This window comes from Anopheles gambiae, chromosome 2 (genome assembly GCF_943734735.2).
Source record: "Anopheles gambiae chromosome 2, idAnoGambNW_F1_1, whole genome shotgun sequence".
NCBI lineage: Eukaryota > Metazoa > Arthropoda > Insecta > Diptera > Culicidae > Anopheles > Anopheles gambiae.
Window position 1 is genome coordinate 85,586,091 of NC_064601.1, and position 13,664 is coordinate 85,599,754.

The window sequence follows — 13,664 nt, forward strand, 5'->3', positions numbered from 1 at the left end:
TCGTAGTAGGCGACACGTTCTCATGTTCTTTGTGGTGAGTGCAGTGAAGTAGCAGCAAAGTGATGTGGTGTGCAGTAGTCCTTTAAGTGGTGGTCCCTGTGACTGCGTGCATTACGGCAAGGAAACAGTCGCCATTAGCGCCGATGCGCCCTGTTCCTTTTTGCATTCTCTTTCCTCCCCCGAGGGTGCTCGTTATCCTAAGCGCGCGCGATACAAATTGTTGTTATCTGTTGGCTTCCGGTTCACGCTACCCGGGGTTGGTGAAGAAAGCAAAGCGAAGGTTGCGATAGGTAGCGATATCGTGTGTATCACTCACTTCTCTACCCGTACAATATAGCCAACCAGCTCTCGAGTGTGTGTGGGCTGTGTTTTATAGTGGTTTTTGTTGTTATTGCAGCGCAGTGCAAGGCGCATACCGATGCAAGTACCGAATTTTCCGACCGCATACAAGGCCACGTGAGAAAGGAAGGATTCGGGTTTATTTCGTTTTTCCCCCCCTACACTTTAGAATTCCATCAGTGAACCAGTGAACAGGGTATGTGTGGTGTGAATCCTTTTACAATTGGTGCAATAAAAAGCAGAAAGAAAGTGTACTGCAGCCAGACGGAATGCAAATGAAAGTGCCCGTTTTAAATAGTCGATCGTTTTGCGGAATTGCGAAAAAAGTGTGCCAGAAAAATAGAAAGCTCGTGATTGTGTGAATGCAAGTTGTGGGTGTGAAATAAAAAAAAAATTCGATTTTCTTGCTTTGTGCTTCATCGCGTCCATATTTCATTGCGGTACAAAAGAGTGTTTTTAAACTCCATAAACAGAAAAGCGGCAATAACGCCAAATCCATACTCTCCATACACACAAACACATCAAGTGAGCGTTGCTTTTTACCGCCTGCGCCAGCCGTCGTGCGTGATTCCGCGTTTGGGTTGCCAAGAAAAAAAAATATTGAAATATATAACAAGCATACCCATAATAATATATAGGCCAACGGAAATTGTGTGTCGTAGGTTGGGAGTTTTTTTTACTCGCTCCCCCTTTTTGCCAAATAGTGTTTTCCCGAGTGTAAGTGCGCGCGTGTGTGTGTCCGTGTGCGCCTATCTGTGACTTGAACGCAAGCAATTTCGGGGCCGCAATCGAATTTCGTAATCGAATTAGTGGAAATGTTTCCCCACGCGACCTGCCTGCTGTGGAGCATAAACAATCGGCGAGGAGGAACCGGTGGATCGGCGCGGGATGACACCGGCGGCTGGGTACACGTGACCGGCGGGACGGACGCGATCCACTGCAGCATACGAAGCGGCCCACCAGACCAGGTAAGTGTGTGTGCGTGTGTGTGTTCGGGAGATTATTTTTGGTGGTTTTGCTTTCACTGATTAATTTTGCGGGCCCGCGAGGCTTGTTTCTCTCTCCTTCTTTGCCCGTGTGTGTGTGTGTGTGGGCTTTTGATTCATAAATGATGAAATAATATTGATCCTGCAATCAAGCAGCGCAAAAATATAATCTGTCAATCAATCTCTCGTGATTTTGCTTTTTTCTTCTGTCAATAGAGATTTTATGCAATTATGGAAGTCGATTTTGGTGAAGTGTTTCAATTTACTCAGTTGATAATATGTCAGAAGATGGAATGAGGCTTAATCTTGATTTAACAGGGATTTTATAAATAAAACAAGAAATAAATAAATAAATAAAAAATAACAATTAACATATTAAAAAAATAATAATAAACAAATAGAAAAACAATAAAAAATAATTAAATAAACAAATAAACAATAACTTTACTTATTTATTTACTTACTGTATAAAGTTACTGTATGAGACATTTAAATTCCTTATACAGAAGAGCGCTGATGGAAGGTGGTTTATGATTGACTATCTCTGAATTATTTGGCCCACATCAAGGTGGACACAGTCATTAGATACAAATATAGATGGTCCTACTGAGAATTAAATCCTTCAGTCTAGTAGGCATCGATGGGCTTCCCATTACATCCACGAAATGCCCAGCGAGAAGCCTACACCAAACTGATGCTACTGTAATTAATGCAGTGAAATAGAAACCTCTGTTAGTCTCAAATTGAAATTAAGATTGCTTATTTTTGAGCTCTAATTAATGTTTTATATTAAGATCAGTTTCAACTTTCCGTTTGACGTCAGTTATCCAGTGTGTTTGTATTCAGAAACGAACCTTATAATGAGTATATTAGTTACTTAGTAATTAACTAAATACCTGTTAACAAATACGCGCTTAATAAACACTGTTGCTTCTACGCGTACGCCAGGCTCCGTACAAACGACTGGGCGTCTCCATCAGGCGCGCACACACATACACGAAATGTTGATCCAAAAGCCACTTGAGACGAAACTATTGCTGGCCGGGGGCTTAAATTTCTTCGCGTGTTTGGGTTACAATACCACATCACAGACAGTCGTGTCGTACGGGGTTGGGAAGTCGGTCACGGCGCTTCTCTAACTACTTTACTCGTTGGCGTCGTGCACAATAACAAGCACTAGCAGCACATATCGTGTGAGTGTGTGAGTGTGTTTGAGTGTGTGTGTTAGTGGGGAGAAAACACGCAAAACTTTGGGTGGTATCCTTTTAACCAGGGAGCGGATAGTGTGGCGACCATTATCGAATCGTCACGAAACGCACCCAACCTTGAAGAGGAGCGTCCGCTACTTTCTAGGTTAAGGGGAAAAAGGTTAAGACGTCTGACTATTATCGGCACCCATGCTGCTCAGCTAAAAGCTGGAAGGGCAACACAGCTTTAAGAAATCGACACACGGGCACACCGCGCATTTGTGGCACATATGGGCCCGGGGATGATTATCCGTGCACGATGACGGTATTATCGTACCGTGTTCTTCGAAAGCCTTCAGGTGTTTAATTACCGTAATTACACAACAGTGCGAGCAACAAAGAAGGGGAAAATAATTGAAGAAAAACATAAAAAAAAAGTTTGTTGTTTTCTTGAAGAATTGTTGCTACACTGTAAACATTTTTTAAGATCGGCCGAAGGCGAGATTGAGCGAATGTTTTGTGTCTTTACCATCGCTTTCCGTGCTGTTCGACTTCTGTGAAATTGTACATTGTGTTCAAAGGCAGCCGAGGATGGTTTTGCTCACAGGGAGGTGTTGTTTAGCTGTACAATGTTTTTTTTAATACATTTTTAGTTGGAAGTTTATTAGTTTTTGTAAGTTTAATTTCTAGTGCTTATCCTTTTAATGACAAAAAAGCATTAAAAGAAAATCATTTGTTTCACTATTCATTCTTTTGATTTTGAGATGGATTAAACTTTACGTAAATCACTCCGAGTACATTCTGGAACAAAAAGTTTACAAAATCTTACATACATCGATTACACACAAAGTTATCTCATGTTAATTCTATTATCGAACAGAGCTTAGAATTTGCCCGTACGTTACAACCACACATGCATCGTAGTAGCCAAGAATCAATCCGCTAATTGTCGGCTTACCACTGCCACCACCATCGACGAGTAACTGACGACAACAGTTGCTAGGTTTCCTGCCTTTGAAGAAAGTCCACCAACACCCACCACCCCATCCCAAAATGATAACAACGTTCAATGTCGTACTTATCGATTGCCGCATCACACCCAGCCCACGTCGCAATTGGATCACACCGGATTGCGATGATTTGCTATCGGTCTGGGCAGGGAGACCGAGAGATATATTTACTCACCTTTTCCTTGAATAATGGAAATAAAACAAATCGAGAAAGCAGATAAACCATGAAATCAAATCAAATAACCTAATCATGAACGTTTGGCGAGCCGCATCCCTGGCGGGCGAATGAGGCGGGCACTGATAGCCGGCTTTAGCGATCGATTAGCGGAAAAGGCCAAGAGCGGCACGATAATCCTGGAACGCCCGGTATTGAGGTTGTTTTCCACTTCATTTCACGAGCCCATGATATACACATCGCCCTCATCGCGCCTTATCGCCAACTCAATCAAGCACGGCAATCGTCGCCCCTAAAACTACTATCGATTTTGGGGACGGCGAAACTCTGCAGACAAGTGAGGGTTTGCAGAGCGATTAGCAGGCGAAGAGAAATACAAAGAAAGAGGAGAGAGAGTAAGTTGGTGAGGCGTGAAATTATGGACAGCAAAATTTCCATACACTTTCCTCCCCGCCGTGTACTGTGCAATGACTGGTATCGGAGCCCCGATACCTAATAATGCCATAAATTTACATTCCGCTTCGGCATGACCATTTCGGCCCTGGGGGTAAAGTGGTTCAGAACGGTGGTTGATCGAAAAAAGAATAAAAGGATTCGAAGGAACAAAAGCAACAATATATAGAAAAAAAAGGCGAGAGCACACAAAAGCTCTTTTTTATCATCCCTTGCGGGCACATCATCCATTCGGGCGAATCTTCGATCAATCCGGTGCATGGGTGGGGACGGGAAGGGGGGGGGGGGGGTTCCGGGTGAGACGACCCGAGACTAACAGAGTTCGCTCCGCTCCGAAATGTCGATGCTGCCGGGTCCCGAGGGCACGGCGCTGCCGGTTGGCGTGGAATAATGCACCCGTGGCACGGCAGAACGACGTGTCATTATCCAATAATGAGGACAGCGATCGGCGCTAGATTAAGTGAGCCAAGGATGAGGCGGGAAAATTTATGTGCTGCCGGAACATTCCTGCCCCAGGTCGTTTATCAGCTCCGATCGGTGCGGCCCCTCTGTGTGTATGTGTCCTTACCGAGTGGGAAGGGAAAAGTCGGACGTGAAGGTCGGAAATGTGTAGATAAACATCAGATGTTCCGGTTCTCTAGCGGGACAATATTCCAGCCCGATGATAGCCCAGCAGCGAAGTGGGGCTTTTGGTCGGGAACGATACATGTTGATAGCGTGTGTACGATAGCATTAAAGTGAGCGCTCAATGAAAGTCTCGTGACCGGTATGAACTGGCTTTTGAGCGTGTTTTTCTTTTTTACGATGAGAACCGTGACCATATGCGAAATGGGTTTTAAGTTGATGCAAAACAGATGATGAATTCGCAAAAGTTATTCGTGTAACAATTGAGAAGAATTCTTATTGCAGTTGAGTTTTGGGCATTGTGGATTCGGATTGGGCTGACCAGATGTTCCGCATGTAATGGGACAGTCCAGTTTTTTTTTAAACCAAAAGTTAATGAACCATCGTATATGTGAAAACTTCAATTTTTCCCCATTTTTGTGATGAAGAGTAACGATTGAAACAAATAATTAGCTTCAGTTTACAGATCGTTAAGAGCGCGTGTTTAAGGAGAAGAAAAACAAATCGCCTGTGTATTATAGTTCATGGACGAAAAATATACAAAAATCTATATAATGATGCATGGCCTGATAAAGTTTTTACTTCATCAGGCCATGCATCACCGTCCAAATAGACATAGAGCGACAACGAAAAATAGCTCAAAATTTCACTCGGTGTAGATCAAAGAAGCTCATTTGACTCAGTCAACCAACTTGTTTTTTATTTGAAAACAGACAAAAATAGGTTAAAATGTGTTCAAATCTATTTTTTTGCGTTTGGCATTAATCTGGCTTTTAAAAAAAACTAGATAATTCTGTATGTCTATTTGGACGGTCATGAACCGTTTTATGAACCATTTTGATAGGTGGTTTAACACTTTAAGCGCCGCGTCATATGAATTCGTATGACGGCTTTGCTCACTGCTCACTTCTTTGTATCTGACGCTCAGTAATTCTCTTGAGAACGAATGAGGTACGAAAGAGAGAATGAAAACGATATGTGCTACGCCGCTTACCGCAATGAAACAAAAGAGTGATAACAGTCGCACGAGAAATTGTCGCTCTCATCGCTCTCTTGCCATGCGCTACGTGCTCACCCGAAAAACTGTGACGTCAGACTAGCGGTCAAAGTGTAAACTGCCTAAATGTAAATTTTAGGTGGTCATCATCGCAAAATTCTTGGTCGCAAAATTCATCGTCGGAAAAATCTTGGCCGCAAAATTCTTGGACGCAACATTCTTGGTCGCAAACTTCGTGGTCGCAAATTCCTTGGTGGCAAAAGTCCTGATCGCAAAATTCTTGGTCGCAAAAATCTTGGTCGCAAAATTGTTGGTCGCAAAAATCTTGGTCGCAAAATTGCTGGTCGCAAAAGTTTTGGTGGCAAAAATCTTGGTCGCTAAATTCTTGGTCGCATAACAGGCCGGTTCTTATAATGTATTTTTAAATTGAGTTATTCAAAATGTTTAACAGAATTTTCCTTTTTTCAAATAAAAGGCAAAATCTTCTTAACTGCTATTTTGAATTATCCTTGCGATCAGCACAGACGAGCGCCATCAGGTCGTTTAAGTTTGACATTTGATGTAATAAAAAAAAACTCTACAAACACAAACACAAGCAAGCGAAGCTTATTTACAAGTAATTTGCCGCCAGTACGCCCCCGTAGAAATAGTTCAAAACAGTGTTAAATTACTTCGTAGAATACATATTCCGTAAGCGTTAATGTACACATTCCCCGTCGCTCATTAGTAACAATGAGAAATTGCTACGTATATTCGTGCGATCGGCGTCATAAGGATGACCCAAGGCGGGCAATGTTTAACGTACCAAAGGTAAGCACGCCCCTTTCCGATAGTCAGCAGGCCTTGGCCGTTACGACCGTTTTCACCTGCTTTCGTAGGATCCGGAAAAGTTTGAGGAATGGCGCGCGGCACTACCGTTACATCGACCCTTGCGGCCACACGACCGGGTGTGTGAGAAGCACTTCAAGCCGGAAGACATACAGCGAGACTGGACGTACCACATACGGGGCGAAACGCGGAAGCTGATGCGAGCGAAACCGGTCCTGCTGCCGGACGCAGTTCCCTGTGTTTTCGACATCGTGGAAAAGGTCGACAATAAAGAGAACAGAGGTCGACGGAAAACAGCCGAACCAGCGAAAGAACCACCGTCGGAAGAAGGTGGCTTGCTGGTGGTCGTTGACGGCACCAGCCCGCAGGAGGACGAACCAATTGGCGTGGAGCAAACGTCCATGGTTGTTTTGTTTAAGGACGAATCTTTGGATGGAGCGATCAAACAGCCAGCAGCCCTCGGTGAAGGTATGGAAAAGGCACTGGTAGAAGCCGAACCGGATGCCGCGACAAAAGAGTCCATCTTCGAGGAATTGTACGACAACATCTATGAGGTTGAGCTACCGTGTACGCTTTGGGGTGTGCACCGGGAACCGGACAGGAAGTTTGCCGCATTTAGTCGCTTCGAATGGCGCCCGAGCGATGACGGGGAAGAGACAGTTAAATCGGTTTCGCTTTTGGTCGACTGTTCCTTGGCATGCCGGGCCTGGTACCGTGGGCGGCTCGTGCTCGAAAGGGACATTTCCACGAAGCTGGTACCCAGGCCGGATGATGAAGAAACATCAGTTCGATTTAATGTTTTAATAGAATTACTTGACCGGCTAGAACAAGCTGCCACCGAGAAAGGTTCAGTGGACGTAGAAACAGTTCAGCAAATCTTAGAAAGTTGTATCAAAGATTGATCTCTCAAAGCAACCGGCTACGTACAATAAAAATAAACCAATAAAAAAACACTACCGTATCCGACGGCTGTTTTGAACTAATAAGCAAGTGTAGTTGAAAAATGAGCATCGTTCGTTCATTTGAATAAATATAGCAAAGCGGCCACGCCGGGAGAATGTTTTGATTCGATTATGTACGTCTTACTCAACGACCACACCACCACCTACTGAAAAGGTCAACGTTTATCGGTCTGGGAAATCGATAAGCTTGTTTTTCCTTGGATACGTGTGCGGTACGTAGGCCGAGAAGACGAGATTTGCGTCATGTTGGTTTGCCCTTTTATCGTCTGAGCGCCATCAGCAGGTGTGCTCGCAAAACTTCCAAACCCAAGATGTATTGGTTGTTTTCGTGTTTTCACGCGCATTTATTTCAAATTACCATTTTTATACTGTTCTGCAGACGAGCTTTTATGAAACTTCTCTATAACAAATTATAAATGTTTTCATCGGTTGTCCTCCGTGACGGAAGAAGAAAATCCCATCAACTGCCTGCCCGACCCGAAGTCGAATGACGGAACGAAATTCTAGGTTTTTTTTCATTAATTGGAGATATTGTTCATCAGTCTTCTCCTCACGATGATGACGACGCGGCTGCTGCCACCGGCATCGGCATCACGTTGTTGATGCACTCCTCCTTGTTGATCAGGTGGCAGGTTTTGTTTACCAGATTCATGAGCTCGTTCAACCCAAATGCCCAATCGTTCAGCACCTCGGAGGCTGACTTTTTCTGCGAGAAATGGATGATGCCCGCCGGCCGGTCCGTCTTTACCTTCAGCGTGCCGGCGTTGACCATCCGTGAAAGGTACTCTTCGCACTCGCCCTCGCTCAGATCCAACAGCTCCGCCATACGCTTCAGATTGATGCGCGTGTAGTAGTTGGAGATGATGCGCACGTTATGCTCGATCAGCCGGTTCTTCAGCTCGGCCCAACACTTCTTGCCGTGGCTAGTCTCCTGGTTGAAGATGTCGAACGTGTTCAGCTCCGCCCCGTACACCGTGCAAAGGGCGTCGAAATTGATCAGCTCCTTGCACATGAACAGGCGCAACAGTTCCCTGCGGACGGAAGCGTTTGTTACGTTAGCACAGTGCGATAGCGCAGAATGGTGGAATGGGAACTACTTACTTGTACACCGGCAACTCCTCCAGCAGCTTGTTCTTCGACAGATTGTGCATCATATCGACCTGCTCGTTGTCGTAGGGCGAAAGGATGCAGTACAGCACGGCGTAAATCATCATTTTCTGCCGTCGCTCCGTCTCCTGCGCAATCATGTCCGAATCCACCACGGCCAGATAGTGGCGGGAGGTCTTGATGAACGACGAGTCCTTGTCCAGCCGGATCATCAGATCGTAGTACTTGAGCTTCAGGTCCTGCTGCTCGGCATCGTTGAAGAACTTGATGTTAATCTTCTTCGCGATGATCTGCGTGCGGACAAAGTCCTGCTTGGCCAAGCAGAGGCGCATCTGTTCCAGGATAAGCTCCACCTTCTCGCGCTTGTCCATCGTGCCGTACGTTTCGACCTGCAGCTCCTCCATGATGGTGGCCGCACCGGTGACGTCCCCGTCCGCCTCCCGGATGTCCGCCAGCATCTTCGTGAGCCGGGCACGCTCGACCTCGACGTAAATTTTGCCCTCCGTCACCGTACGCAGCGTGTCGATCAGCTTCAGCTTCGTTTCCTTGTCCGGCGTCTGGTCCACGTAGGTGCAGCACTCCTGGATCATCTTGGCCACCGCCTGCTTGGACTGGGACCGACGCTTCACCAGGATTGTGACGTACTCGTTTAGATAGTTCCAGTTGCGGGCCTCGAAGCAAATCTGCACGATTGCGATCAGTACGCGCGCACTGGACACCATATCGGCACCGATGCGCGTTTGCTTCTCGAGCTGGAGCAGAATTTCGAGCGCCTCGTTGAACTTGTTCTCATCCTTTGCCATCTCCTTGCAGAGCGGGATCTTTTCGTCGCAGGTCGCACTGTAGTCGACCTCCATCTTGACGATGCGGCCCTCGAACGCGTTAATGTCCATGGCTTGATCCATTTTGCGGCCGGATTTGCTTCTTTCGTGCTCTCCCCGTAAGCGCTGTGTGTGTGCTGACGGAAAAGCAAAACAGAGCAAACGCTGTAGCGAATGGTAGTTGGGATGTGTTTTTACGTCCAAACACTACTTACAGTTAGGGAACAGAACTACTCGTTTGAGGTGCTACTGCTACAGAACCACAAACGCAGTGCGTTTAGCTGTATGTTGTTTGTCTTTTGGAAGAATAAAACTTCACCAAATTATGCACAAAATGTTTGGCGTGCGGCGAGCGAGTGATTCGTGCGTTTTCCCAGCTTGACAGATGATGACTTTGCGGATTGTGTTTTCCTTTTTTTAATTCAACGCTGTCAAACGAACTGTCAACACTTCGGGAAACTTCGGCTGCGAATGCAGGGTTAGTTGAACAATGTTATGACGGGTTGGATTTCTGAGCGAGTTATGCATAAGTTCTTGTTATTTACATGAGATGGATTGATCAAATGGTTTTTATTATTACAGTCAGACTAAAAAACAATCTAAAATAAGCTATTATTCTCTTTATGACAAAAATATGTCAAACGTCTATTGGCTAAAAACCCTGCACCGTTTATCGATTCCGCTTCGTTTTGGTTAGTTCAAGTACGCAGCCATTTCGTCGATATTTTTGAAATGACCGTTGGGTGCAGCTATAATGGCTGTGACTGCGGCGACGATATTCCGTTGGCCGAATATGTTTATTTATATTAGGTATATTTTCGTTACAACTCAAATCTAGTTTTTATAAATAAAATAAATAACAAAAAATGTATTAACAGTTTTACAGCTTTCGAACACATTGTATATCTTGAAATGTAATAAAAACGTAAAATGTGTATGTTTGAGAAAATCACCATTCTTAACCTATTTACAAACATTGTCTATTATTGTTTGCGTGACCTGCAAATGTTTTGTAGTATTCTATTAGCATGCGATTATAGAGCAGCAATAAGCAAACGCTTCGAAATGTAGCCAATCACGTGCCGGAATAAAACATAACATGCTAACCTTTGCAGAACTGTCCCTTTCGACATTTCGAACCGGGACATTGCTGCCGGCAATGATGAAAGTCTACTGATGTGCCCTCAGCCCCTCTTCCTCACCCCTCCAACTCTATTCCCTTGAACGCTTCTTGCTTGTTCCACCTGCGCGCTGTGCGGGGTTGAAAATGGTGTCTACCTTCCGGCAAAAGTCCCGACTCGTAGCGCAGGCAAATGAGACGAGGAAAGGCCTCGGTAGGGCCAGTGTTTGGGCGGTTAGGCAGAAAGGCTAGAAGGGGCTTTGCTCAAACAAGCAGCAGTAAAAAATAAACATATCGTCACAGCATCATCCCCTTGCTCACGGGGCAGAAGCGCTAGCTTCCTGTGCTTCGATGCCGCTCGATAGGTCAAATCAAAACACGATCTGCCTGTGCTCGGATAGCCCGCGGGCAGGTGGAAAGTTACCGCCCATCCACCAGTTCACTTCAACCGTGGTGGGAGAGGGGCTAGCAAAACAGGGCGACACCACCACTGTCACGGATGAGCGATTAAAGGAAACATGATTTTTTTTTGCCTAGCGCGTTTGTTTTTATATTGCGCGAAAAGCTACGCATAGAGAATGTCAGACGTCACAGCTTTACTGCTGTGTGTGAGTGCGGCCCACATCAGGCCGTGTAGTCGGAAAGTGATGGTATAAATTTGATGCAAATGATCATTGGTGATAACGTTGAAGATGTTCGGTAAAAGCATGATATTTTGTGTAAATGTAAAGATTTATTAAGTAAAATGTTTTAAGTTTTTTAGTAAAATAATTATAGGACATCCTTGATTTAATTTCATTTTCCATTTGTATTGAAATTGATTTGCAATATATGTGTGAAAGTTTAATTATAGCAAGGATACTGAATACTGCAAAATAGGCCACAATACACCATTGGAGCATTACACAAATACACATCACGGAATGGAGCTCTTGTTTCTTGGCGTATCAGTTTCAATCGTTAGAATCAGTGTTAGAGTGTGTTGTTTTAATTGTGATATTCGGCCTCAGCACAATTTTTCGATCGAAAAAATTCGATAGATCCGGCTGTCATTTTGGTGTCATTTGACACTCATTTCGCCGCCAAGGTGTTCATTTTACTGGTCTTTTTGAAAACTGGTATACCATGACACTCACGAGCAAAATGAACTATGCTACAAAAATTCGATCGTTCCGCTTTGTATGGGGCAAAATCCGCGACGCATTGAGCTGCGGAAATTATCGAATATCAGAAAAATTCCGTAAATCAAGGTTGATATTTTTGAAAAACGATATGTAAAAGCAAGTTGGTAGATGTGTTGGTTCTTTTTCAATATTTTGGCTGATAAAAAATTATTTATAAATTATTTTAAAAATTGTTTACCTGGGGGGCCAACTTCATGTAGGGGTATAAAAGAAATAGTTATACTGTCAGTTTTACGTGAGCGCCTATCGAATTTTTTCGATCGAAAAATTGTGCTGAGGCCGATTATGGTGATGCAGCACAATTATTATTTAATAGACATAGAGTACAATAAAATCAGACAAAACAGAGTTTCATAATTTAAATGAGCTTGATTATTTAGAAACTATATATAATTTCTAGAATGAAGTGTTGATGTAAAAAGCCAAATAACAACTAAAAAATGTTGATATTTCTTAAAAACTTATGTGGATGGCATAACTTTAGGCGTTTATGGACACAGGTTGCTTCCTTTGTATGCGAAGAAGGATTTTTACCAATCACAAAATTGTAGTAAAGTAGCATTATAATTGAATAGCATACCTTCAGGCGTTGAGAGTTTGGCAAAGCGGCAATGGCTTGTGCAGCCACAGAACAGCTGAATAAATTCGTATTCGATAAATTTTTCATAAATTATGCACATAATTTTGCACATTGATAGCACACAGATCGTTTCAACATGTTTTCCCATATCGTCCAGACTCTGTAATGAATTAAAACACAAATGAATCTCGCATTGCTCGTTGCGCCAATACACGCGTGTTGTACTGGGCGCTCCAAAACGTGTTGCTTCTACCGGCCCTGCTCACCGGCTAGTACCGTCTCGGTATGTGAGTAGGGTAAAATGGGTACGCGTTAACCTTCAATCGCCCTCCTACCGAATGTCTCGAGCCGGCAGATGAGAGCGAACGTCCTTTTACACACACACTCACACCTACACGGCCAACCAACAGCGAGGGTGCGTTCGAGTGTGAAAGCTTTCCGGAAACGGTCTCCTTGCACGGTTGCCACTGGGCTCGAGATTGAGCCAGACCTCGAGCCAAGAGTTCTCACGCATCCGGCTGACTGTGGGTATGTTTTGCGTGCGTATGTGTGTGTGTGTGCGCGCGCCTATGAATGGCAATGCAATGGGGTACAGGTGGCCCGTTTCGTTAGCTAGGAGCAGCATAGAATGGCACGGCGATCCTTGAAGGTGCTCCCGTTTGCAACTTTAGCGGTTCAAGGTCGTGAACCGTTTGCTTGCATCGCCTCTGCGCTCTTTACCACACGCCACGTACGCTCCACAGCACAGTTCACGGCCGGAGCCGTATGGGACGATGAGTGCATCGTGGATGCTGATGCGATGCAACAGCGCGCATAATCCGGGTGCAGTGAGTGCCACAGGGAAGGTAGCCGTTTTCCCAGGGAAAACTGAGTGCTTGAGCGATTGACAGAGCGCTAATAGCATCCTTGAGATGGGAATGGGTAGAAATATGCTTCCGCAACTGAATGAAAATTCATTAAAGAATATGATTATCGATGGTAGCGGTATCGGTATTGACAAACTTCTTCGAAAAATGAAAGCAACCTGAGAAACACTTTTGAAGGGTTCAAGCAAAAAATCGTAAGTGAGAATTTGAGATACCACATACACTTCGGGTGATTACATACTGCAAAATCATTCATAACCATGAAAAATATAGGCTGCTTTATCGTGCCAAATGGCTGGGGCTGTCGTTAAACTGATGCTTCATAATTAGAATTGCATTTCCATATAAAAATAAAACATATACACTTGTTTTAGACACTCAAGTGTAGCCCACGTTTTAACTTAGTAATCGTTAAAATGGCTTCG

General features: G+C 44.4%; 3 protein-coding genes across 3 annotated transcripts in view; 2 read left to right on the top strand and 1 right to left on the bottom strand.

Annotated features, from left to right (window-relative positions):
- The first annotated feature begins 963 nt into the window (after positions 1–963).
- Positions 964–13,664, top strand: part of LOC1276218 (uncharacterized) — a 163,503-nt gene continuing 150,802 nt past the window's right edge. Inside the window, exon 1 of the mRNA XM_061652428.1 lies at positions 964–1,307. Coding sequence (XP_061508412.1) covers positions 1,155–1,307 — 153 coding nt within the window. The 5' untranslated portion in view covers positions 964–1,154. The remainder of the gene's footprint in view (positions 1,308–13,664) is intronic.
- On the top strand, positions 6,241–7,550 carry LOC3289994 (uncharacterized). Its single transcript, XM_556174.2, has 2 exons — positions 6,241–6,581; positions 6,650–7,550. Exons 1-2 carry the CDS (start codon positions 6,504–6,506, stop codon positions 7,499–7,501), a joined length of 930 nt encoding a protein of 309 aa, XP_556174.2. The 5' UTR covers positions 6,241–6,503; the 3' UTR covers positions 7,502–7,550.
- On the bottom strand, positions 7,878–9,926 carry LOC1276217 (26S proteasome non-ATPase regulatory subunit 12). Its single transcript, XM_556176.4, has 3 exons — positions 9,705–9,926; positions 8,663–9,626; positions 7,878–8,592 (listed from the first exon to the last, which is right to left on the bottom strand). Exons 2-3 carry the CDS (start codon positions 9,571–9,573, stop codon positions 8,112–8,114), a joined length of 1,392 nt encoding a protein of 463 aa, XP_556176.3. The 5' UTR covers positions 9,574–9,626; positions 9,705–9,926; the 3' UTR covers positions 7,878–8,111.

Excerpts from the sequence above, each read along its gene's own strand:
- LOC1276217 (XM_556176.4), bottom strand. The coding sequence starts at position 9,573 with ATGGATCAAGCCATGGACATTAACGCGTTCGAGGGCCGCATCGTCAAG. Across the intron at positions 8,593-8,662 it reads GAGGAGTTGCCGGTGTACAA|GGAACTGTTGCGCCTGTTCA; the intron begins GTAAGTAGTTCC and ends TTCCGTCCGCAG.
- LOC3289994 (XM_556174.2), top strand. The coding sequence starts at position 6,504 with ATGAGAAATTGCTACGTATATTCGTGCGATCGGCGTCATAAGGATGAC. Across the intron at positions 6,582-6,649 it reads CAATGTTTAACGTACCAAAG|GATCCGGAAAAGTTTGAGGA; the intron begins GTAAGCACGCCC and ends CTGCTTTCGTAG.